General features: G+C 34.2%; 2 protein-coding genes across 3 annotated transcripts in view; one reads left to right on the top strand and one right to left on the bottom strand.

The window, feature by feature from the left end:
* Positions 1-27,458, bottom strand: part of SMC1B (structural maintenance of chromosomes 1B) — a 71,753-nt gene that overhangs the window by 31,163 nt on the left and 13,132 nt on the right. For both annotated transcript variants that reach the window (XM_072973684.1, XM_072973685.1), the window contains exons 3-12: positions 27,045-27,157; positions 26,752-26,955; positions 24,313-24,551; positions 22,769-23,027; positions 21,656-21,796; positions 14,538-14,620; positions 13,739-13,946; positions 12,202-12,387; positions 10,376-10,555; positions 3,287-3,433 (exon numbers count right to left, since the gene is read on the bottom strand). In XM_072973684.1, coding sequence (XP_072829785.1) covers positions 3,287-3,433; positions 10,376-10,555; positions 12,202-12,387; positions 13,739-13,946; positions 14,538-14,620; positions 21,656-21,796; positions 22,769-23,027; positions 24,313-24,551; positions 26,752-26,955; positions 27,045-27,157 — 1,760 coding nt within the window. The remainder of the gene's footprint in view (positions 1-3,286; positions 3,434-10,375; positions 10,556-12,201; positions 12,388-13,738; positions 13,947-14,537; positions 14,621-21,655; positions 21,797-22,768; positions 23,028-24,312; positions 24,552-26,751; positions 26,956-27,044; positions 27,158-27,458) is intronic.
* RIBC2 (RIB43A domain with coiled-coils 2) overlaps positions 6,379-27,458 on the top strand; it is a 46,142-nt gene continuing 25,062 nt past the window's right edge. Inside the window, exon 1 of the mRNA XM_006212580.2 lies at positions 6,379-6,544. The gene's annotated coding sequence lies outside the window, so the exon portion shown is untranslated. The remainder of the gene's footprint in view (positions 6,545-27,458) is intronic.

Here is a 27,458-nt window from a genome sequence, read left to right on the forward strand (position 1 = left end):
ATACAATTTTTAGAATATTCTTCCTCTTCTCCTCAGAGATGAGACCTTTGGAATATATTTACTTCTTTCTTCATCTCCAGTTCCTAAGTTTGCTGAGTTAGTTTAGCACTATTCACTTACTATTATTAGGTCTGTTCTAATCCATGTGTTGCTCAGAGTACCTTCTCTAGTATTTGTGTCACATGGAGTATGTGGATGACCCTCTCTCTGAATTTGCTTATCTGCAGATCCCTAAGAGGTGAATGATGTAATACAGTACTTTCCCTCAGTTGTCTGCAGCCCTTATTCCAGTCTTACCTAGTTCTGTAGTTGATACAAGGTTGATAAGGGGTATTTTTTAAAGGAGGGGAATCCTAGGAGTTCAGGAATCACACCTAGATCTGTGTTACTGTGTGACTTTTCTCATTAAGCCTACAAGGGAACTGCGTGTGTCCTTTCAATTGGCAAATTAAGGATCCTCAGGTTAGACATTTTCTTCTGTTTTGTTTAATTATTTCCTCTCTTCTGTGTTCCTTTTCCTCCTTCTGAAACTTTTATTATTCTCACACCAACTCTCCTGAGTCTGTCTACCAAGTCTCTATTATTTTCATGATATCTTTATCTTTGTAATTTTCCCCCCTCACTGAGATGCAATTCCATTTGATCTTCCAGGTTATCAATTTGGGTCTCAATATGGCAACCCTAGCCTTCAATCTATCTATTGCATTCTATAGTTTAGAAATGTTTTTTCGTGCCAGAAAGTCTTGTGTGTGTGTGTTGGGGGGTGGTATGGGGAGGGCCAACACTATACTGCATCTCCTTAATGCTCCTTTACTGTTTTTGTTCAAGGGCTGACTGGCTCCCTGAACAGCTGAAATGCATTTATGTATTTCTTTGCCTCCTGAGGATCAGGTCTGGGTATTAACGTACAAATGGCAGCTGCCCTACAAATATGCTCTACACCCAGAGGCCAGCAATTAACAACAGAAGACTGTCAGTGCCTCTCTCTGGTCTCCCTGGCCTCTCCCAAACTCAGGAGCAGGGAGGCCACAACCTACTAACGTTTAGCTTCATGGGATTCAAGAAGACTAAGCAAATTCACATGGGACATATATTTAACCTCTCCCTAGGGTTCCCCTATGTCCTGATTCTTCCCCCAGTACTCTTCAAAGATCACAACAGAAGTTCTGCATCAGTTTTTCCCGGTGGTCTCCCCCAGAATCCAAGGCATCATTCACACCCAGCTCTCCACTAGGTTCAGGTGAGACACACAGGTAGGAGATTTGTATAAATAGGAAACTGATTCATTTCAAGTTGTTACCTTCCTACAACTTTCTCTGTGCCTAGGGCTAAATTTGTAAAACCTTTAAAAGCTGAATATTTATACACCTTAGATCAAAACATAATATGCAGTCTTATGCTTACAGAAAAAGATTAAAATTAGTTGAGTAACCTTGCCAGAATATCTCCTTGAATCAAAAACTGGTCATTTGTATACATAAAAGAAGAAAGCTAAATAGGAAAAATAAATAAATAATCTAAAAGCATTCTACTGATTTAGTATCTGTTAAAGTTGACATTTCAAGTAAGTGTGGGGGATTACAACAGTCAACAAACAATACTTTGGAAGGAAGCATTATTGAATTTCTTTTGTCATTTTAAGGAAGAATAAAGTCTTTCTGAACATGGTATTAAAATCCAGAAGTTATAAAAGATTAATACATTTGGCTATATAAAGAAAAGTTTAAAAACACATACTGTCAAAATGAATCAAATGTCAAATAGATACTGAGCAGTAAAAAGGAATAAACTTTTGATGCACACAACAACATGAATTCCAAAAGCATCAAGCTAAATGAAGAGAGCGTAACACTAAAGACTACTTGCTGTATGATTCCACTTACATGAAATTCTAAATGAGAAAAAGCTATAATGATAGAAAGTCAATTGGGCTACAAGGGTCCAGAAGGTCCAGGGGATCCAGGGGAGGGGACTGACTACAAAGGGGCACAAAGGAATTTGGGGGGTTATGGAAATGTTCTGTATCACGATTTTGGTGGTGGTTACATGACTACATACATTTACCAAACTTATTGAATTATACATTAAAATTGTTGACTATTACTGTATACAAATTATACTTCAGTATAGCCAACAAAAAGTCCAGTAGAGAATATACTTACAACATATATGACTAAGCACTTATTTGCTTATGTACAAATAATTCTTGAAGTAGGTAATAAAATAACCTAAAATCTAAAAGAAAAATGTGCACAGGAAATAAATAAGAAGTTCACAGAAGAAAAAATTACAAAGAACCAATAAAGACATGAGTAAATGCTCAACCTCAGTTATAATTTAAGAAATGGATATTCAAACAATTGGATTACTTTTTTTAAACCAGACTGGCAAAGATTAAAATATTTGCTAATATTTAGTGCTGCAATCTAAAGACATACACATTCTACTACAGGTTTCCTTTTGATGGGAATTTAGCAATATCAACATTTTAAATACACATATCCTTAGATCTAGAAATTCCACGCATAAGAAATCATCATAGAGGTACATGTAAAGATATGGTAACAACAAACAGTTCTATAGTGCTTACATTTTTGGCAGGCATTGTTTTAAGTATTTTATCTGGAATATCTGATTTAATCTTTAAAATAGCTCTAAAAGGAAATTCCTTTTATTATCCCCATTTTACAGATGGGAAACTAAGGTACAAAGGGGTTGGGTAACTTGCCCAAGGTCATACTGCTGGCAAAGTCAGGATTCAAATGCAGGCAGTGGGGCTATAAGATTTACACTCTTAGCCACTGTGTCATTCTCCGTGTCTAAAGAATGTGCAACGCTGCATTGTTTACAACGGCAAAAAACAGAATGTCCATCATTAGAAACTGGTTAAATAAACAAAAGCTATATAATGAAATACTGGGCAGGGTTCATTAGAAATAAAGTGGTTTCCTATATGTTAACATGAAAACATGTCCATGTTATGATATTAAATGACAAGGCTTATTGGAAACACTATCCATAGCAAAAGTCTGATGAAACTAATCAGAAAAGTAATACATAGGTATTTGTATGTAGAGAGAAAATTTCTGGAGGCTATGCATCAAACTGTTTAGCAAGTACCACTGAGATGTAAGCATGGGTAAGGGAAAGATTTTCATTTACTTTATTCCATTCTGAATCATTTGAATTTTTTTGAAACTATAGGCATGGTACTTTTATTATCCAAGAAATTAGCTTAAGAACACAATCTATTTAGTATGCTACAATTTTTACAACATGGATTTACCTTTAATTCTTGGATTAGCTGGGTTCTTCTGTCTCTTAAATTCTTTAACTCTTTCTCATCCCAGCATCTAGCCTTGTATTTTAAGTCACTTGACCCTCCAGAGATCACCCCAGATTTTAAAAATAATGTTCCATCAAGAGCTACTGTCTGTAAAATTAAAAAATATTTTACCTTGGAAAAATGCACATAAGGAAGATAAAACCAGAATATAATATGGCAATTTTTACAGCTGAGAATTTATAGGTGAGAAAAACCACTTACTGAACTCTACTAATAAAATAATTAGCTTATGAGGGATACTAACCAACAAACAAATTCAAATACAAAACCCTGTTTTGCTAAGGCCCAAAGCAATTCCAGGCAACAAATTAGCAGCAATTAAAAAGGTTCAAAATAAAACTGTATATTAGTTTCAAACATATCCAATATTGAGAAGCAAAACCCAATAATATCTGTATTTAATATCACACAGTTTGCATCACGTAATACTGTATTTTGAAGAATCTGACATCACATGTCAATGATATATTATGAAAACAACCTTAGTAACTTTAGGATACCAAAAATATTATGTTCTAAAATGAATATGAAACTGGGACCAATAAAAAAATTTAAATGGAATCAAAAATATAAAACAGCTTGAAGTTTACAGTCCTGTGAGTAACCATATGCTTTATGGAATAAATGAAAATACTTCATGTTTTACAAATGTCTGTAATTAAGTGGTCAAAACAGAGGAGACTGACCGAGGACTATGACCATGTAACGAGCTAATAAAAAGAAAGCCAACAAACAGGAGTCTCATTCATCTCTACTTTCAGACAAACATTCCCTGTGTTTGAGACATTCTATACTGGGGACTGGAGTGACCAAAGGTGCAGAAATATGGTACTGATCCTTAGGGAGTCATGCTAACAGTGAAAAGCAACATACTAACATACCATTACAGCGTAAGGTGATGAGACAACAGAAACACACTCAGAATAATCTGGAAGCACAAAGCTGGGGTGCTCCAACCCAGCCCAGGAGGTCCACAAAAGACTTCCTGAGGAGATGATGGCTGTCACTGTTCTTATTAGAGGTACTAGTTAGAATTAGATTAATTATACTTAACAGAAAATGTATCTCTCTCTTGTGATTAGAGTCTGTATGGAGGTCGCATAGTTAACAAAAAACCAGACCCCTCCGACCGCACCGCTCTGCCATCCCAGCACTGGGATTACTCCTCACAGGAGACAGGCCTTGTACATCTGGAAGGCCTTGGGGGCTCCCTTCCCTCTCAACTGCGGGCTTAGCAATGAGTCTTCTCATCAGGTCTAAACTTTGCAAGAACCCTAGATATCTACTGGATACCTACAGCAATGGCAGGAAAACTGAACTCCTGCAGCAAGCCCTGGTCTGGAAGGCAGTTTCCCTCACTGGGAGGCCAACTGTTACGAGCTCAGTTTACTCCTCCGACCTCCCCATAAAAATGTAAAGCAGCATGGAGGCAGCTTCCCAGTCCTGGAGCGCTTTTAGCTCATGCTGTCTCTGCCCAGCTGAATCATACCTCTGGAAGGAAAGCTGCGGAACCAAGCAGGCTCCACTGCTTCTCTGCTTTTAAGCTGTTCTCAATAAAGCTTACTTTACATCTACACTGTGTCACTAGTGATGTGTGTGTCACTGTCTCTTACACAATCTTCAAAGTCATTCTGTAGTCCAAGATAACTCCTAGAGCTCTAGCTATTGTGTATTACAAGAAAGAAGAAGGAAGGGAGGGAGCAAGGCTGGTAGATGGGGCAGATTGTGGAGCTCTTTATATGTCATCACAGGAAGAATGAGAATCTAATGCAACTGAGGACTGATGGGGCTTATGGTGGGGGCGGGCGGGGGGTTAGCTCTGAATGGTTTGAGCAAACAGGAGAGAGAAGTGGGTAGATAATGAACTTTAAATAGACCACTTTGGCAACCCATCTGGAAAATGGGTTGGTCTAAGCAAAGCCAGAGGTGATGGTATGAAATAAGCCAATAATGCCTAGGGTAAAGAAAAGGAAAAATATTTGAGAAATACTTAGGAAGTATAATCAGGAAAGCTTGGGAACTAGAAAGGTTACAAGGAAATCCTTGAGGAAAACTAGAATTTCATTTGGCTAGAACAGCGGTACCAAGAATTGAGTTACGGAATACAGAACATAGATCAAGATTTAGAAAGAAGAAAATGAGTTTAGTTTTAGATATGCTGATATTACAGTGCCTGTGGGCTAAAAAGTTTTCTTATTTATTTACAATGTCTATCTTGGCTATTTCTTAAAAGAAATTAGATTCTTTTATAATTATAATAGATTATTATAATGAATGTAAATATAAAATAAGAGCTACAAAAAATAGAGATAACAAATTATAGAAGGTGAAAAAAGAACAAAGTATAAGTAATTTAGACTATTATGAGAAATCACTGAATTCAATCAAATAAATAGGAAAAAGAAAAATTATTCAATATATGATGTTTTGACAAGTAATTAACCATTTAGGAGGAAAAAGCTAACTAATACCTGCAGCTAATGACAAACATCAAAATAAATTCTAGATTAAAATTAAAACACGGAAGTGATACTGTATTTTAAAAAGTGAAGAAAAGTTAATATATACTTGATCTCATAGTAAAGACTCAAATATACATATACGAATAGTTACAAAGGATAAGAGTGATATAGTTGATGATCAAACATCTGGCATACACACCATAATACTCACTAGATCTTTCCAGGGTATGGTTGCTAGATTTAGCAAACAGAAATATAGGTTGTCCAATTAAATTTGAACTTCACATAAAAAACAAGTAACTTTGTAATATATGTACAAATGTTTTATCTGACAACTATTCTAGGGGACAAGACAGGGATGGTTTTTATTTTCCTTTTTGAGCTCTATTTTCAAATCTGAACATTTACTAACTTGTATTTCTGATGTGTAAAAGACAAACATAACACAAAAGAAAAAAGTCCATGGGGTTGGCTTGGAGAGAAGTGTATCAAGAACTCTGAGGTAAGAATCTGTCATAATATATATGGAATTCTAATGCCAGCTCTCTCTTCCCAGCCATGATACTCTGGTAAGTCAACCCCTCGTCTTCCAGTAGGGCTACAATAATCTTTCGAGATTCTTTTTACTCTGCTGCCTGGCTGACTGCTTCTGCTGTCACTGCCACCATTTACCACTGCACATACTTGCCTGACACTGCATATAAGCTATCTGATTCTATGTTTGCAACACTGTGAGGTAAGTATTTCCACTTTACAGATTGGGACTTAGATATTAAGAAACTTGCCTAAGGCCATACATAGGGACTAAAATCCAAGTTGGTCAAACATCTATGTCCATGTTCTTAACCACCATGTTATACACCTCCTTCAATTCTAAAAACACAGTGGGCAACAATTTATAGAATTATAGGGGTTTTTTTGGTGATAGTTTCTAGGTTTATTAAAATAATTTATTTCTTCTAAAACTAAATTTAGTCTCAAATAACCTAGTTTCACTTGATTTACAAATTCCTATTCTGGAAGGACTATAATTTCTACTTCCAGCCTGCAAATTCCTTAACTTACAGCTTACATTAGTTGCTCAGTGCAGTAATACTATGCCTACTCTGGGGTTACATTCCTGAAAAAATACCTTGGCTGGCACCGTTGGGATCTCATATAAAATCAGGGGCTGGAGGAATTTTTAAGTAGCAAAGAAGTTCCAGAGTTATAGAAAACTCTGGGTTAGGAAAATAAGGAATTCTCTGGTATTAAAATTTTGTTCTGTGGGATAATTCATCATTCCACTGAATCAACTCCAACTGTTTCAAAAATATTGTTTCAGGTTATAAGCTGCTAAGGTGGATATTCCTATAATTCTGTGTTATGCAGATTATGCATATTTTTAAAGTTTCATTGGTATGAAAAATAATATACTTTATACTTTTAATTTTATTTCTGAATGGGTAAGATAGTCACATAGTTCAAAATTCAAAATATACAAGAGAGTAGAGTAAGAAATTTCCCTGGCATCCCTGGCTCCAGCACCGTTTTCCTCCCCAAAAGTGATCAGTGCTATCAATCTTTTATGTATTCTCTCAGAAATATTTTTGCATAAACAAATACACACATACATTTCTTTTCCCCATTTCTTACACAAATGGAAACATACTACACATTAGACTATGTATTAACTTTTTAAAAAAACTGAATCTCAGAGAATGTCTCATACCTGTATGAGCTTCATTCTTATTTAAGGTTGCATAGTGTCCCATTGTATGAATGCACTATAATTTTATTCAACTAGTCTTGTGCAGATTGTTTCCAATTGTTCCTGCTACAAACAATGATTCAATGAATAAATCTTATTTGTATATCATTTCATATGCATGTGAGTTTACGTGTATGTGAGGTTCCTAAGAAGTACAACTGCTAGAACTGTCCTTCACAGAGCTGGTACAAATTCTCACCCCCACAGCAGTGATGGAGGGGCCTCTTTACCAATAAAATGTTAGTGAACTTTTTGATGTTGCTCAATCTGATAAAGGAAAATAGTATTTCAGTGTAGTTTTAATGGGCATTTCTCATGCTTTAAGTGAGGGTGAATTTTCATTTTTAAGAGTAATTATATTTCCTTTTATCAAAGTAAGTTTGTTCATGTACTTTGTCCATTTTCAACTTTATTTTTGTTCTTTTCCTTATTGGTTTGTAGGAAATTTTGGGTTTTTATTGAGTCACAAATATTTTCCCTGCTTTGACATATCTTTTGATTTTTCTTATGGTGGTTTCTGCCATGCAGAAATTTTTCTGTTTATATGAATTTATCCATCTTTTGTAGTTTTCGGGTTTTTTTTTTTTTGGTCATATTGGAAATGCCTTACTGTCTCTGACATTAAGAAAAATTTTTCCATGGTTTCTCTTATTATCGTTATAGTTTCATTTTTTTACATTTACATTTCTAAACCATGTAGAATCTATTCTGATATGAAGTACGAAGTTTAGATTCAACTAACTATATTTTATTCCAGATGGTACCCATTTTTTGAACTTACTATATACCCTACTACATTCTTATTTTCTCTTGTTTAATGTGCGCAATCTTTGTAAAAATGATCTTTTCACAAATTACCAGCTAGTTAATGACATGTTTTTGGGTCTGCTTTTTGCTACTTCGTATTAAACAGGTAAAACATAAACAGATCTTGCTTTATATGTTTTAGAGTAATAGCCACCCAGCCTATGGGACAAGGAAGCAGATAATTGTATCTTTCCTCAAGAAAAATGGATGAAATAATTACATGTATTCAAAGAGACTCTAGATTTAACAATTTTGTTACATAAATTTTAAAAATATTTTAAAATTGAGTTATCATAAAAATCTTGATGACCGAACTACTGATAACAAAACTGCTCTGATTTATATTATGTAATTTATATATACTGTATGTAGCTTACAAACTAACCAGAGTATCATTTTGTGATGCAATTTTCAATGTTTGAATAAAGAAAATCCTAAAACATATCAAATCAACGGAAAAATATCAAGTCCACGGAAAACCAAGAGCACAAATTGAAAACATCAGATCATTTCTGTGAAAATTTGACATCTATTCAAATGTTTTACGCATCCTAAAACAGAGAATTTTTTAAAGTGGAATAACAGTAACGGGAAGAAGATAAAAGTCCCTGGAATATACTTAAGATAAAAATATGGCAAATAAAGCTGATTAAAATTCTGAAATAACAATAAGAACAAAATATAGCCTGAAGGGGTAAGGCATATTACTATGAACAAGATACAAACCATAAATATATGTTGAACAAAGGAAGGGTTAAGTACAGTCTTATCATCATGTGACTTCTTTAAATTGACCACACAAATTTAAAAAAATCAACTTTACAAAATCAATTTTACAAATATACAAAAATCAATTTTAGTATGTTAATTAGGCAACAAAATAAGGAAGACACCTTAGTAAGTCACTTATTTCACCTGCTTAAATTCAATATGTAAAAATCAGTGACTGATTACTAAGACAGTGATGGTATTATCATTAAGATTATCACTGATAGAAGTACTAAAATGCATGAGAAGTTAATCACATTAGACAAGTCAATACACTTAATATTGGAATATTTAATACTGGAAATTCCTCTCTTTCATAAGAATAACCTGTTTTGTGTTAGTTTGCAATTCTGGACATTCCAGATCAAATGTGTAAATTGACTAGTAAATTTAAAAATGACTATTCCTTTTAAAGACCTATTTGCCAAGTACTATTTTGCATTTATTACTTATTTTAATCCTATAACTCCTATAACTCTAAAAAATAGGTACTATTATTTCCCCAATTTTAGATCGGAAAACTAAAATTAGAAGTTTAAAAACTTGCCTAATGTCACACAATTAATTACTAAGTCGCATCACTGGTCTTACTACACAGTTAACGCCTTTAGGCACTGTGTTATACTCATCACAAATACAGTTGTTTAAAAAAACTATGTCAGATAACTTGAGAAATTTGACAGTGCTTAACTAAATACAAACTCTATTTTAACTGAGAGTAAAACAATATTTTAAAAACCAAAATTATTCCTTTGAGAGATTAGCATTTAGTAACCTCATTTCCCTTATGCTATTTCTATAACTTCAAATGTGTTAAAAGGACAGTATCTCCACTAAGCTATGGCAGAATTAACCGAGAATGTAAAATAAGCACCTAAAATCTTCCCTGCTATTCAGAAACACATGTACTACATATGTAAATACAAAGAAAAGCTGAGATTCAGCAAGGACACTTTTTGTATACAGAATAGAAGAAAAGAACAGCTTTAGGCTATTACTACAATAAATCTAACTTCCAAAATATGATTTATGATTTTGGGAAGTGTTATAGAAATTAATTCTTTAAAAACTCAACTGAACATTGTAAAAACTACTGAAGCCATAAGCATTCTTATGTTTTACATTAGTTTTCCGTATATAAGAGAACATATAAAAGCACATATAAATATTTGTGCCTGCGTAATATGTTAGTCTTATAAATACTGTTTTAAATTATCCAAAAGTGCAATCTAAGCCTCTTACTTTCCGTCTTTCGGGTCCACCGAATGCAATATGCCTTGCTTCTTCCACAGTCTCACAGACAAGGCCATTTCCACACACAAACTGAATAACTTTCTTCAGCTGAGGAAACTGAGTCTTTATGACATCAATCACCATTTTACAGCCTTTAATCTCCCTTAGTCTTTCATTGATTGGCTTGATCTAAAAGGTTTAAAAATACTTAGTGTATTAAAATAAAAACCAAATACTCACTATATTCTTTCTCAAAAAACATACATAAGCATGACAACAAATGATCAATAGTATGCACTCACATACAATAAACGTTTGACAAGATCAATATCCTGCAATTGGCTTGCATAATATTTTTTTAAAAACACAGTTCATAAAAAGCCAGAAGATATAATTTCCAGATTCAATTCTGTCACTAAGTAGCTGGGACAAAGCAATGCATGAGAAGCACTTCATGCACTCAAAATCATAAAATCTAGTGGGAGATAATACCCATTTATATACTTCTAAAAGAGGAGCACAACTATATGGAACACAAAAAATCATTTTAGGTTTAAATGATCAGGAAAGCTTTCAGATCTTCTTTGACATGACTTTTAAGTTGGGCCTATAAAGAGATCAAAACACATCTACGTATAACTAAAAAAAAAAAAAACAGTAAAACAAAGCAAAACTCCTGTGTGTGTATGTATACATATATGTGTGTGTGTGTATATATACATATATACATATATATATAGGAAGCATATATTTATATAAACTTATATGTATGGAAGCAATCTAAAACAGTAACAATAAAGGAATTGGGCATTGAGAAGACATAAGGGTATTTCCTTTACACCTGATACACTTCTGTATTATATTTTTTAAAAATGAGTGTGCCTTGAAAAAATCTTAAGCACGAAATAAGTAAAACAGGATTTTAACAGGTAGGTGAATTAGGTTAAATAGTTTTTGTATGGAGAAGGTATAAGCAAAAGTGTGAAAGTATCAAAGGCAAGTCCGGACCATTAGCACCCAGCTAGCATTTGCTGAGCCCCTTCTATGTGCCAGGCACTCCACATGTAATGATTCCTGGCAATAATCCAGCAAGGTAAGGACTAACTCCACCACTTCACAGATGAAAAAATTGAAGGTCAGAAAAATTAAGAACAAATCAGTGAGAACTAATTAAAAGGCAGGCTGAAATTCAAATTCAGGTCAGTTCAACTCTAGGGCATGCGATCTTAACCACTATACACACTGCCTGCAGTTCAAGGACTTGAAAGCTGGGCCAAGTAGAACATTTTCTTTACTAGGCAGTGAAAAAAATCACTGAAGGATCAGTTGTGATAATGACAGAGTTCCTGCCTCAGAAATGTAAACTCTATATATTCTAAGGCCTTTCAAAACATACCTCAAGACCCCAAATTTAGCTTGCTCCACCAAGAGCTGACATGTATTTACTGGACCACATATTTACAGTCGAGACCCTGGGTTGACATTTCACCGACAGAAAATATGCCTTAGCCATGTCCTATACTTTGCTACAGAACAAAATAAAATGCTGCCTAATAGGCAGACTGGCACACTGTTGGAGCAATGTCCTCAAAATCATCAAGGTGAATTATGGCAAAACTAGATTAGGAAGAGATGATATGAATCAAGAAAGACAGTACCTGTTAGATGGTACTCTTTGCCTGCCAATACGTTAACACCAGCCATCTGAATGCCTGACTAACTGGCATGCAAGCTATGATTTTTTTCAATCACTACCACAATCTCAGGTAACAAAGACATGCTTTAAAAGGCAAGATTTTATCACTACTAAACATTAAGGATTATAAATTTCTTACATCAAGGTAATCTAGAGCAAGGAACGTCTCAGGTTCAGCTCTTTCCTCCTTCAGAAATCGAATACAATCTTTTGCTACCTTTTCAGAGGTTACAACAATGGCGACCATGTACCGGCCAAAAAGTTTCGTAACAGCTAGCTGGTATTTCTTGTGAATAGGATGACACAGGTCAAGTAGTCTTCCAAACTTAGCAGGTTTCAAAAAAGGAGAGAGAAACAAATACATCAGTGAAGAACATATAATTCACTGTTTTCTAATGTAACAAAGCAGCATAGATCAAAGGCTAATTCTATAAAAATTATAAATATCATAATTTAACAGAGTCTCATCCAAATGGACATAAATTTCATTATGAAATATCCATTTAGGTGTATCATACTTCACTTAATAAAAGATTAATAAGGAAGGACTAGTCATACCAGGGTACTAAGATATTTTCCAAAGCTACAGCAATTAAACAGAATTCATCATTCCCTTCTTTATTGAACGATACTATATGAGGCACCTACTACATGCAGGTACTGAACTAGACACTGGTTAAACAAAAAGAAACAAATACATATGAGTTTGCTTCTTGCTAGATTAAGAGATACTATGTAAGCATTCTCAGGAAATAATTGATTTATCAGTTTGCCTTCTTCAGAATGAAGAACAAGCAATGCTATACTTTGATCTTTTTTTTTTTTTTTAAATCCTCGACTGTTGCCATCTCTGAGGTTTATAGCATGATGTAGTAAGGTGCACGTAGCCTTACCCCGCCGACATTATCTAGAAGGCAAGACAAACATTTAGGAGTCAGAAAGTCAAGAAGGATGCTGTAAAATTAGAAATGAAGATGACTGGCCAGAGAGGTAGGAGGAAAACCAGCAGAATGTGGTATTAGGCCAACTGACAGGTGTTTCAAACAGTGGAAGTGGTTAACTGTGTCAAATGCTGAAAACAGGCCATCATAAAACAAGGACCACACAGTGTATATTGGTGCTGGTCATAAGAGAGTGAGATGCCAGACCCAATACTAAAGGACATAATTCTGTGAAGGTGACAGTCCAACCATCAGGTTAAATACTGCTACATTTGGACTAATGAAATACACTAGTAATACTGGATGGACAGTCGTATTTAGGGAATAAAAATTTATTGTTTCAGTAAAAATTCATACTTTTCAGAAGTATGTCATTAATGTCTACTGAAAATATATTTCTAAAAAAACTGAAATAATGAAGAAAGTGAGGTTTGAGGCCAGAAGTCCACGGGGCACCAGACTACTTCATGGCACCCTTTGTGTCCTTTGGGACTACTGGCCATAACTTGGACTTTCTGTCTGATATGTTCATGTCAATGTTTCTCTCCAATAATTATCTGTCTATAGACATGACATTTTACCCCAGTTATTTATTATTGTATTTTAAATATAAGTAATAAAACACAAAACTTATAGATTTCTGAAATACTACTGCTTCCTAATAATGGTAAATTTTCATTTCCAAATAAGAAAGTTTAGCCTTTTAATTTCAATTAACTAGTCATTTCTAATTACCACAGAATCTGGGTAAAGTCTTTTAAGGTGTTCCAGAATCTCTGCTCTCTTTTGTTGACGTCTTCCCTCATGGGTATCAATTCCAGCATTTTGCAATTCACTTCTGATAAGATTCAGCTCTTCATTAACTTCAGACATTCTTGATTTTGTTTCTTCAATTTCATCCACTAGGGTTTCCTCTTGCTCTTTTTTCTCTTTCAAGCAATTCCTACATAATAATAATACATCATATAGCAAAAAGGAAAAACCAAAATTAAGGAATTACAAGATACAATATACTCTGGTCTGGCATTGCAGAGGAACAGAATAGTTCTGCATCAATTTGAAATGACGAAAAATACTATAAAATAAGCCTAGCACTAAACGTGGGCAAAAGAGACTCTAATCATTCTTTATTGATTCAAAAGATACATATTTCTGCATACTGAAAAATAAAGGATAGATCACTAAAACCAGAGCAATCATTAAGAGCTTAATAATAAGCAAAAGCCAATTAAAAAGAAATTCTTCATGGTAGAAATACTTAGGTCATGCTAGCTTTCATGACATAACTTTTATCATAAAATATCAATACCAAAACAGAATTTTAAGTTTCACCACTGTTAAACATTTATATTTTCAAAAGTTAAACATTAGTGGTTAAGTATAATTCTTAATTATCTATAAAGAAATAAAAAAAACAATGGAGGACTGAGAATATTATGATACAGTGGAAGCATTCATCTGATGAGTAAATATACCACAAATATACCAGACCCCTGAGATATAGGAAAACTAAAAGGAATTTTAATATACCTACATGCATGTTTTTGTATACTCCTCCAACTTCTCTATTCGTTTTTTATGATCCTCTATTTGTTCTTTTATTTGTTTTAGATTTTCCTAGAATAGGAAATGAAACCTGAAATCAATTACAACTCTAAACAAATAAAATTATTTTTCACTATATTCCTAGAGCTTACTATAACAGTAAAGTTGTAAATTTGAAATATATCATACATAACCATGTGAAAATTCTCATAAGAGCAAGTTTTTTTTTTAATCATTTGTGATTTCTTTTTTTTTTTTAGTTTTTTTTGGGGGGCGGGGATGGAATTAGGTTTCATTTATTTTAATGGAGGTACTGGCAATTGAACCCAAGACCTCATGTATGCTACTACGCATGCTCTCTACCACTTAAAGTATAACCTCTCCCACCATAAGAGCAAATTTTAATTTTGAAAAGGCACTATGGCATAGAGCATTGAGGTTCCAAGAATCAGTGTTCAAATCCTGGCTCCACCATTTACTAGATAGCTGATCTCCAGCAAATTTACTTTGTTAACTTCAAATTCCAAGGGGATCATTTTCAAATATCTACATATAGTTCTTATTTATCTCTCAAACTAACTCATTCACTAAATATTTATTCACTGGCTGCCATGTGCTAAGAACTAAAGATATAATAATGAACAGGACAGAGTCCCCACTCTCAAGGACTAAGGCCAATGTAGGCTTATGGGAGAGGACTTGAAAAAAGTCTTGCCCCTTTCACTTTATCACTAAATCCAAGGACTGTGCTGGTTTCCAATTCGTTTATCCTTAACCTTCCCCCTGTCTAATTCATCCTATGTGTTACAGCAAGATTAATTTGTCTTACTAAATGATCTAAAACCAGAAGTGTGGAAGAGTAAAAAATACAATTCTTTTTCAGTATACAACACCAGGAGGGAGAAGAAATACCAGAATTTTCAGGTGGAAAAGGACAAACATATATCATGAAGATAATGTTCTCATTTTACTCATTTATCACACATATTCACTGAACAAATATCTACTATGCTAGGTGCCATAGTTATAAAAATGATCAAGATGTAATTCCTTTCCTTCAGGAACTCATACATTTTGAAATTAGAGCTTCCATATTGAAATTCTGTTATCTCACTTAAGAATTCCATTCAAAGAGGCAAAAACAAGATTAGGTGACGTCAAAGACCACATTGACCTGCCTCCATCTTTTCTCTGGCCACTCCCAGGGCTTATGTCAGGTCATGTGGGCTCCCTCGTACTCATGACTTCACATGCCAGATGGGTCTCTTAGGGGCCACCACCTGTTATGCCAAGGGCTTGGAAGAAGATTCAGACATGGCTTAAGTTGAAGAATTGGCGTTACTGGAGAAAATGTAAAAGGCCAGGGACATCATTACACACGGCAATGGTCAGGGCCTGGATGTCCTATTGGGCACAAAATGGGGGATAATCAGACTGCCTTGGTACCAGGTATTCTGGATTTGAGATGCCAGCTGATCATGCTAGTCGTCCAGAAAAACCAACTCCTGCCCAGCACCTAGCAATCTTGGGATCTGTGGAAAGTAATAGCCCCTGCCACCTAGAAACCACCATTCCTGTGGGAAACTGAGTATGGGTACGTATTTTTTCACCTCTTTCCACACTGAAAAGTTATTTCTTCTTCTATCAGTGTTTCTGTATTTAAAAGACAACAGAGATTCAATCATCACTCACTGATATGTATTAAGTACACGGGAATTAAAATGGACCATACCACCCATGGCAATCTACAGATTCACTGCAATCCCTATTAATATACCAAAGGCATTTTTCACAGAACTAGGATAATTATAAAATTTGAATGGGAACACAAAAGACCCTAAATAGTGAAAACAATCTTGAGAAAGAATAGAACTGAGCAGTATCATGGTTCTTGAGTTCAAACTATACTACAACGCTACAGTAATCAAAACAGTGCAGTACTGGCATAAAAACACTCATAGATCAATGGAACAGGATACAGAGCCAAGAAATAAACCCACACTTATGTGGGTAATTAATCTGTGACAAAGGAGGCAAGAATATACAATGGGGAAAAGACAGCCTCTTCAACAAGTGGTGTTGGGAAAACTGGACAGCTACATGCAGAAGAATCAAACTGGACTACTCTCTCATCAAGCACAAAAATAAATTCAAAATGGATTAAAGACTAAAATACAAGACCTAAAACTGTAAAACTTCTAGAAGAAAACATAGGCATAGGCAGTACACTCTGACCCTGGTCTTCGTAATTTTTGGATATGTCTCTTCAAACAAGGAAAACAAAAGCAAAAATAAACAAATGGGACTAGATCAAACTAAAAAGCTTTTGCACAGGGAAGGAAACTATCAACAAAATGAAAAGGCCGCTTACTGAATGGTAGATATTTGCAAATAATATATCCAATAAGGGGTTACCATCCAAAATATACAAAGAACTCATACAGCTCTGTATCAAAAAAATTTTTTTAAATGCGCAGGGGATCTGAACAGACATTTCTCCAAGGAAGACATACAGATAGCCAACAGGCACACAAAAAGTTGCTCAGCATCACTAATTGTCAGGGAAATGCAAATCAAAACCATAATGAGCTATCACCTCACATCTGCCAGAATGGCTATCACCAACAAGACAACAAGTAAGTGCTGCCAACGATGTGGAGAAATCCTCGTGTACTGTTGGTAGGAATGTGAACTAGTGCAGCCACTGTGGGCAACAGGATGGAGACTCCTCATAAAATTAAAAATTGAACTAACATGATCCAGCAATATGACTGCTGGGTATTTATGCAAAGAAAACAAAAACACTAATTTGAAAAGGTAAGTGTACCGCTACATTCATAGCAGCATTATTTACAATAGCCATTGTGTATGTATATGTACACACACACACAAAATGGAATATTACTCAGCCATAAAAGGATGGAATCTTGCCATTTGCAACAATATAGATGGATGTAAAGGGTATTATGCTAAGTGAATGGGGCAGACAGAGAAAGATGAATACTGCATGATTTCACTTATATATGGAATCTAACAGGAACAAAACAAATGAACAACCATAAAAAACATAAACAGAGCTAGAGATACACAGAACAAACAGGTGTTTGTCAGAGGGGAGGGGGATAAGGGGAGGAAGAAATAGGAGAGAGAGATTAAGAGGTACAAACTTCCAGTTGCAAAATAAATGAGTCACAGGTATGAAATGTACAGTGTGGGGAATATAGCTAACAACTATGTAATACGTTTGTAAGGTGACACAGCATAACTAGACTTGCTGTGGCCATCAGTTTGAAACGTATGGAAATACCAAATAACTACATTGTGTAACAGGAACTACCACAGTGTTATAGATTAATTATACTTCAAAACCAAACAAACTCATAGAAAAAGAGACCAGATTTATGGATACTAGAGAGGCAGGAGGGCGGGAGGGAGAACTGGATGAATGCAGTCAAAAGGTACAAACTTCCGGTTATAAGATAAAGAAATACTAGGGATGTAATGCACAACATGATAAATATAATTAACACTGCTGTATGTTACATAGAAAGTTAAAAGAGTAAATCCTAAGAGTTCAATCATAAAAATTTTTTCAAAATTTCTTTAATTTTGTACTTACATGAGAGAATAGATGTTCAAACTATTGTGATAATCACTTCACGATGTAAGTCAAATCATTATGTAGTATAATTAAACTTAAACAGTGCTATATGTCAATTATATCTCAATAAAACTGGAAGGGAAAAATTTTTTTTACATTCATAAACGTTTAGTCAGACTCATCAAGAAAAAAAAAAAGAGGGCCAAATAAATAAAACCAGAAACAAAAGAAGAGAAGTAATAAACGACATCATAGTAATACAAAGGATCATTAAGAAATTACTATGAACGATTACACACCAATAAAATGGGCAGCCTAGAATAAATGTATAAATTCCTAGAAATGTACAATCTCCTAAGACTGAATCAAGAAGAGACAGAAAATATGAATAGCTCAATTACCATTAATGAAATCAAATTAGTAATTTAAAAAAACCCAACGAACAAAAGTCCAAGACCAGATGGCCTCACAGGTGAATTCCACCAAATATTCAAAGAAGGGTTAACCCCTATCCTTCTCAAACTATTTCAAAAAACTGAAGAGGAAGTAATGCTTCTGAACTAATTCTACAAGGCCAACATCATCCTAATACCAAAACCAGACAAAGACACCATACAAAAAAGAAAATTACAGGCCAATTTCACTGATGAACATAGATGTACTTCAATTCCCACCACCTAGTATAGGGAATAAGCTATATTACTTTCTATTTCCAGATCATTACAGTTAAAGAACTATGAACTATAAAATGTTAAATAATTTAAACATGTAAGTTTGATATCAAGTACCAGACAGTCTATAATTTCTTAAGCAGAAATATATTCAAATGCAGAAGAGTACATAATGTTAGATATTATCAACCTTGCATGTAACTGACCTCGCATTTTAAACCATAATTTATCAAGCAATTAAGATGGAGTCTACTGCGATATTGTGCTATATTACGGTGTACTCACCAAAAATCATGCAATATTTCTCAATGTCAATGTTGTTGAAAATAATCACAGAGAAAAACAGGGGGAAATGGATGAATTAAAGAGAACCTAGTTTAATTCTCACACTAAATTTTAAAAAACTTAGGATTGAGCATATAAGGGAGAAAACAAAGTACAAATAAGACTTTCCAGAGATGTGTAAAGATAAATGTTGTCAATTTTTCATCACCTCCAAAGGAAATTGGTTTCTCAATTAACAGATGTTTCCACAGATTAGAAAGGGTAAATTTACTGAAAACATATCTTTTAATATACAGAACAGTCTACCTTCTGGTATGATAGAGGAATGCACTATTCTGATTTATCTAAAATCTCAGTTAACAGAAAATTAGCAATCAAATAATTAGAATGGAAACAATACCCTAAATTGAGCTGAAAAGAATTCAATATTGATGGTTCCCAAATCTTTCAGTGGCTCAGAATTACGATATGAATATCAATTCTTACTGAACTAAGGCTATTTGGAACAGCATTTAATAGTCTGATTGATATAAAAGGTACTAAAGCCTTTCTTCTTTGTATACATTTCATAGCCAAATGCATTTTTCTTTCAACTCAGAATATGCGCTACATATTTCATATATGTTTAAGATCTTTATTAAAAACTCTAATTTTTACTACACTGAAGTAAATAAACGATGGGGTATCAAAAGAAAGGACCTTAATCTCAGAGAGGTTGTGGAGCACAGCCAACCACCTGCCTCTTTCCCCAATGGAAGGGAATGAAGGCCTCTGGGAACAGACCCCATGGATTGATGCCTAATGACCTACAAGGTTATTCTTAAAGATTAACTGACCCATCACAGTGATGTTACACAACCCTCTAAGCATCAAAGATGTCTGGAACAAATTTGAAGATTTGAGGCCAATAAACTCTAGCCAAATTTAATTATATATAAATCAGGAACATCAATAGTTCACCCTAGATATGTATAGACACATACGCTCATATATTACATATATGGGATACTTCTGAAGGATGCATAAGAAAGTGTTAACAGCTATGGGTGTGGACTCTCTAAGTGGGAGTGTGGAGTGGCTAAAAGTCTTCTCTTCATATTCCTTTGCAAATTTACCATATGCATATATTACTTTTTCAATAAAACCTAATTAAAAATTAAATACATAAAGTTATGAGAAATGTAGACATCAAGGCAGAAAATTTAGAAAAGAAAAAACCAGGATGAGAACAAAGTAATAGTATCTTCCTCACAGTGGTTTGAGGATTAAATACATTGGGTTTATGGCAGTGATGTAAACACGGCATATACGTGGTATGTACAAACAAACACTACATTATAATTATATTGTTGTTATCCCTGGAAGATGTCAGACCCATTTCTAGAGACGTACTTCCTAGCCCTCAGTTTCTTCATTTGTACCCTACAGCAAAAACCTAACTCTATGGTATTATTGTGAGATGTAAATGAGCTAATAAATGAAAAGTGTCTAGCAAAGTAATCAACAAACTTTTTCTCCCCTAAATTCCAAATATATATATAATTTAGAACATTTCTCCCCCCCAAAAAGCCTAGAACCTTTCCCCATTGTGATTCTTGTTAGAAATTGTGGTCACATTTTTAGGATGGCCCACAGACTACATAATATATGGTAAACTTCTGTTATCGTTGAATTGTCACAGTATTTTTACAGCCCAATTCTCAGTCTTTAGAAAAGATCACGAGACTTAAGAGGGAAAGGTGCTTAGTGTATTACCACATTCACTGTCATCTTATTCAACCTGCCATCACTATGAGGTAGACATACCTATCCTCGTTGCATAAATAAAGAAATCAAAGCTCAGAGAAGTGAAATGATTTAATTATAGCAACACAAATCAGTGACAGAATAAGACTGGCTGGAAGCCAGGTCTGCCTTACTCTAAGGCAGAACACTATAAAGTTGTCTCTTTTTCTGTTATTTATTTATTTACTTATTTTAATTGAAGTATAGTCAGTTATGGTGCATTAATTTCTGGTATACAGCACAGTGATTCAGTTATATGCATATATATACACATATATTCCTTTTCATATTCATTTCATTACAGGCTATGTAATGCCTTGGGCGGTTATAGATAAGCAAGGAAAGGTCACTTCTGATGTAGACTATTAAGCTCCTCTTTGGCTATGCCCCTAATGTTTCCAAATGACTTTCCATTCACCTGTATCATGATACTTATTTGTTTTTTCCCTTTGTCTGTCCCCCACTAACCTCACCGGACTAAATTACATGTAAGAACAGACAATGTCACCTGCCCACGCATATCACTGTATAGCTGTGCAGAAGGTGTTTACTGACGACAAAAATGAAGGCACTGTCTATTTATACCTTAGACCATGAAAGAGCACAAAATGATACTAAGCAGCACAACAGGTAATCCAGAAATCTTAATTAATTCCTTAATTAATTCCTGACATATACCCATTTATATACCGAAAAGTCAGCACAAAAAGGGAATAAAATTTCATGGAAAATAATTCTAAATCATTATTGCACAAACCAAGGTACCTGAACTACTCCATGCCTTCTCTTTTCAAATGCCAGTCTGTCTTCATCGGCCTTCTGTTCCCACCGTAGTTTTTCTAGTTGTTGGGTCTTTAAAGCCACTTTCTTTCTTACTTGTTCCTTAAGTTCTTTATAACGATCCAGCTGTATAAAAGGCATTTAAACATTGCTACCTCACTTAAAGAAGCATGAGAGGAAATTCTTTATATCATATCCTTTACTAGCAGATAACTAAACTTCTCAAAAGTACATTTTACATAAATTAGATCATAAATGGCCATCTTCTCCAGCTAAGGAACTGTGAACATAAAATAAACATTGTCTTATTTAAAATTGCTTAGATAGATCAATAAGGTATTCAAAACCAACTCTATAAGGTCTCTGTAAGAAATTCTTAAAAGAGAAAGCAGATTAAAACTCATTAATAGTCCAGAAGCAAGAGGAGTTCAGAGAAAATTACATCTTCTTTCTATTTATATAGTCACAATTATTTTAGTATATATTTTATAAGATTATCATAAAATTAACGGAAGAGATAAATGATAGAAATTTAGTTGAGAGTATAATTAAAAATTCTCAATTACAAATTTTTGGATATCTACTATCGATTTATTATAGTTAAAGCTTATAAACTAAATTGGATATTAATTCATTACTTAACATTTTAAATCATCTTAAGTAAATCGATTTCCTTGTCAATTAAGTGATCATGTCTCTTCAAAGCCATATATTATCTGACTTTTAAGTTTTTACAACATTAGTAAGAAAAAAAAGACTACCTTACATGTGAACATAATTTAATTACCTAAAACATAAGAATATAATTTAATTACCTAACTTTTGTTACAGAATGATACCATGTATCTTATTGACGTATTTTCTTTGACTTTAATTTGCTCAAAAATGTTATGTCATCTAATCTTATGAAGGAAAAAAACCTAGAATAAAGATTACATTTAGATTCTAGATACATAGCCTGAATCTAAATCCCCATAACTTAAATTCTGAGGACAACACTTAAAATATCAGAAAGAGATGTTATCCTTTAAATTTTTTCTAATGAAAAGGAGAAGCTGAAACGTAGAAACATGGTTTCCCACACGTTGACTTTTTCACCTGACTGGCTTCTAGTTCAATATCTCGCCCTTTATGTACGGCTTCTTCCTCAATCTGCTTTTCAAAACTTCTCCATGCAACATCTAAATCAATCAGCTCTGTCTCTAAGGCTTTTATATCATCTTCCTGTTTAGAACATTGTTTTTCACTGTCCTTCATTGATTTCTTAGCCACATCTAATTTCTTGAGGTGGTGAGAAGTGTTTTCCTTAGCTTTAATGTATTGAGGCCTCTTCTGATTTAAAAGTGCTTCAAGAGATCTAAAAAGAAAAATAAAGTTTGCTTTAAAGGAAATTAAATTGTATAATATATAAAGGAAGAAGTTCTTTTGATTAAATTATACATTTGAAAAGAAATGCTAAAAATTGACTTTCAGAGCTAAGCGAATCAGTGATTGCCAGACATTGGAGGGAGAACTGAATAGGTAACACACAGAGAAATTTTTTAAGGGTGATAAACTACTCTGTATGATACTGTAGTGGTGGACATATGACATCATGCATTTGTCAAAACTTACATGGTTTTACAGCACCAAAAGTGAACTGTAATGAATGCAAATTTTTAAAAACCACTTAGGAAGCCAAGGGATCCTAGATGGAATACAGAATGTGACAAAAGAATTAACTGTATTAAAAAGTTATGAAACAACCTTACTGAAGAAGGTGGAGGGGAAAGGTGCTAACCGAAATCACTTTGGAAATGAGTAGAGTTTGTAAAACTAAAAGCAAAAGGAACTGTACATAAGCATTGTACTCTAGTAGATAAAGCTGCTTCCCACAAGGATATGGGTTAACAATTCTGATACCACCACAAGTAATTACTGGAATTGAACAGTTAAGCAAACAGATGGGAGAGAGTGGAACCCAGGTTTCCTACTGTTGGAATGGGCAGTTACAGATAAGCAAGAAAAGGCCAACATCAACAGCAATATCACTTGATATTATGATATATTAGATGGTAAGTCATATACCATATATGATATGTTTACATCTCTGATACAATGTGATGATAATGGCATTTTACCTCTATTATCTTCTTCCCTAAAACCCATCAACTCTTATCTAATTATGAGAAAACTATCAGACAAATCCTAACTGAGACACATTCTACAAAAAACCTGACCGATGCTCCTTAAAACTGTCAAGGTCACCAAAAATAAGAAAGTTTGAGAAACAAGCACAACTAAAAGGAGCCTAAGGAGACATGATGACTAAACGTAATATAGCATGCTGGATCAGAAAAACAACATTAGGTAAAACCTAAAAATATATGAATAAAGTATGAACTTTAGTTAATAATGTATCAATATTGGTTCATCGATTCTGACAAATAGATTGTACTACTAATGTAAGATGTTATAAGTGAGAGAAATTGAGTGCGAGTAGTGTGGGAACTCTCCATACTACCCTTAAAATTGTTCTGTATATCTAGAAGTATTCCAAAGCAAAAAGTTTATTCAAAAAATCAAAATGTTACTTATATTTTTATTTTCTCTATCAATCTACATAAAATCCAACTGTTAAAAACTTTTTAAAAAAACCTCACTTTAATTCTTTTTCTGTTTGTTGTAGTTGTCTGCTCAACATTCCATGTTCCTTTTTCTTGGCTTTAACTATGTTTTCATGACGAGAAAGAGACTCTTTCGTGACACGCAAATCCTTATTCACACGCTCTAACTCAGTGTTTAGAAAATGAATTTTTTTCTCATTATGATACAGTTGGAAAAGCTGTAGTTGTATCTTGTTTATTTTCAGTTCTTCAAGGAGACTCTGGTAACGTTCTGCCTATAAAATAGTATAATTCAACAACAGTTAAAAAGGAGTATATTTTAAGTTGACCTTACATAAACTCAGCTTTAGTACCAACAAATGACCTCTAATGAATTTTTATTTATGCCATTAACAAATGGTATTCTTGTCAAGAGTAGAATTATTTGGAGAAGGCTTCTGTATACACTTCTACAATAAACTAGTAAACCAGTAAATAATTTTATTTTCATGCACTCAGTTCTATGGTGGCAAGAACCATGAAGTGGCACCTGCTAACTGAGTCCTTATCTTACTTTTGTTTTTATCTCAGAGTCTGGCAAGCATTCCTGACATCAGCTTCCTCATTTGTAAGTTGAAGGAAGTTATATGACTTTTAAGGCCCCTAGCAACATTAAATTCAGTAATTTCAGGTAAAATTCCTTTTATAGGATATAATTTTTTCTACTAATAGGACTGTTAAAGTTCTAAATAATATGTAAATTGGAAGAATTTCCTTACCATTTGTACTATTAATAAAGAAAGAAAGAAATGTGATGCTTTGAGAGGAAAGCTCCTAATCAATGAAATATTCCAAGTAACAGAAAACAGCAATTTGCCACGGTGTAGTAAAAAATGAGGAAGTTGGACTATTCTAACTGTCCTTCTAATGTTTAAAGTCCTCCAACTCTACATTTCTGTAAGCTGTTTCAGCATATTATGAATACTACAGTTTACCTTTCACTGACAAAACCAAGGAAATATACACATGTAAAAATATGAACAGAGAAACATCACTAATAAGGAACACATCCACCTTTCATTTATTTCTTCAAATATTTATTAATCGCCTAGAGTGTGCCAGGCCCTATTCTGTGTGCGGAAATTGATTACAGAACAAGACAGAAACAGTCTCTGCTCTTGCAAGTTTACAATCTTGTTATCCTAATGGGCAGGCAGGGAAGAGGCAATAAACAAGCAAACAAGTAAGAATTCTATACAGCAAAATATGCTACAAAAGAAACAAAACAGAGTAATGCAATGCTACCAGGGAGGGGATGCTAATTTAGATTGGGAGCATGGACAGCAAAGCCCTGTCTAAGAAAATGGCTTTTTCATGAAAACCTGCAGGAGAGTATCAGCTGTGTAAAAAGTAGGTATACAAGTATTGAGGCAGAGGAAATAGAAGAGGCTCCAGGACAGACGGGAGTGTGATATGTTCAACGAGTAATAAAGGTCAGTGTGGTGGGAGAGCGGAGGAAGTGAAAGCTTCTAGGGTGAACAAGGGGCGATTCAGCAGGCTGGATCTGGAGACTGGATTCCCAGTGCAGTGGGAAGCACTGCTTGGGAAGAGGTTTTTTGCAAGACAAAGACAGAAACTGATTTTCATTTGAAAAAGATTACTCCAAAGACAACCAACTCTCAACAATATACAAAGTGCTATACTAGGCATTGGGAAGGGCACCAAGAAATAACCCCTACAGAACAGCATCTGCCAAGTGTGGCCGTGCCTCCTAGGGTTCCCCAACACCCTTTCATGGAGCCCCTGAGGTCAGAACTATTTTCACAATAATACTAAGACTTTATTTGCCTTTTTCACTGTGTTGACGTCTGCACTGATGGTGTAAAAGCCAACGGAGGGTAAAGCTGCTAGGCCTTAGCACAAATAAGAGTTAATACAGAAGCTGATGTGAGAATTCATCGGTCTTCTATTAAGCCAGACATTAAGGAGATTATAAAAATGTAAAATAATACCACTCTGCTAATTATTTAGTTTTATAAAATGCAGTGTTTTTCATAAAAATATGAAATATGTTATTCATGCTAACACGTAATGAGTTACTTTTACATTGATTATTAAAATACATTTTTTACTATCTCAGTTTTAATTTCAAATACAATAAATATCAGCATATGTAACGCACATGAATAGAAATTTTTTGGACTCCTCAATAATTTTTAAAGCGTAAGAGAACAAAATCCAAAAGTCTGAGAGCCTCTGCCGTATAAGGTTAAAAACTCCTCAAGTTTAATTTATTTGGGACAATCAGATACCTTTGCAGTTTAGGTCATTCTGCCTGTTTGAGAGAGAAGAACCTCAACAGTGGGAAATACATCAAGAAGTTTATCTCTGATGAGCACTGGGCTTTATTTAAGCCTTTTAGCAATCCCCAGCCAACACCTACAACTCTAGCAGGAAGTGTCTGTGCCCAGCACAGTTGGTTACACGACACCTTACCTCTTCTTTCTCTAATTTTGCATGTTTACGCTCTGCAGCTACATTTTTTTTCTTATTAAAATTAAATTGTGCATCTTCTTCAGCTTTCTGTAACTTTCTCTTTTTTTCCTCATATTCTCTTGCAAGCTCTCCTGAAGTGCTGATTTCCTCAAAAAACTGGGTTCTTTCTTTGGGTTTTTTCATTGAAATCAACTCCACAGTTCCCTTTTAAAAACAGTAAAGGAGACCAACACATGAAATATAGTGATATATTTTCAAGATCATGAGTCAAATAAACTACCACAGCTACTTACCTGAAAAACTAGACAGTTCTGTGCTTTGACTATTATTCCTATCTTTTCCAGCTCTGTGATGTAAAAAGAACGACTCACAGGATTATCATTAAAATGAAATTCTGAGCAACCCCCTAAAATAAAAGAATAAAGGCTGTTATAAATACCAGACATATATCAACAACTATGGAAAGCTTAATAAGATTTTTTATTGAAATAGCTACTTATGCAATAATATACATGTTAATAAACGTATTTAATCAGTCAACAAATACTGAGTGTCTACTACATGCCACAGAATATTCTACAGCAGTGAACATAACAAATGAAATCTGATCTCAAGGAGCTTATATCCTAGTAATGAAGACAGACAAAAATGAGATATGTAAGTAAAATAAATACGTGAGAAAGTGTTAAGTTCTAAGGAGTAAAATA

Source organism: Vicugna pacos, chromosome 12 (assembly GCF_048564905.1).
Source record: "Vicugna pacos chromosome 12, VicPac4, whole genome shotgun sequence".
NCBI lineage: Eukaryota > Metazoa > Chordata > Mammalia > Artiodactyla > Camelidae > Vicugna > Vicugna pacos.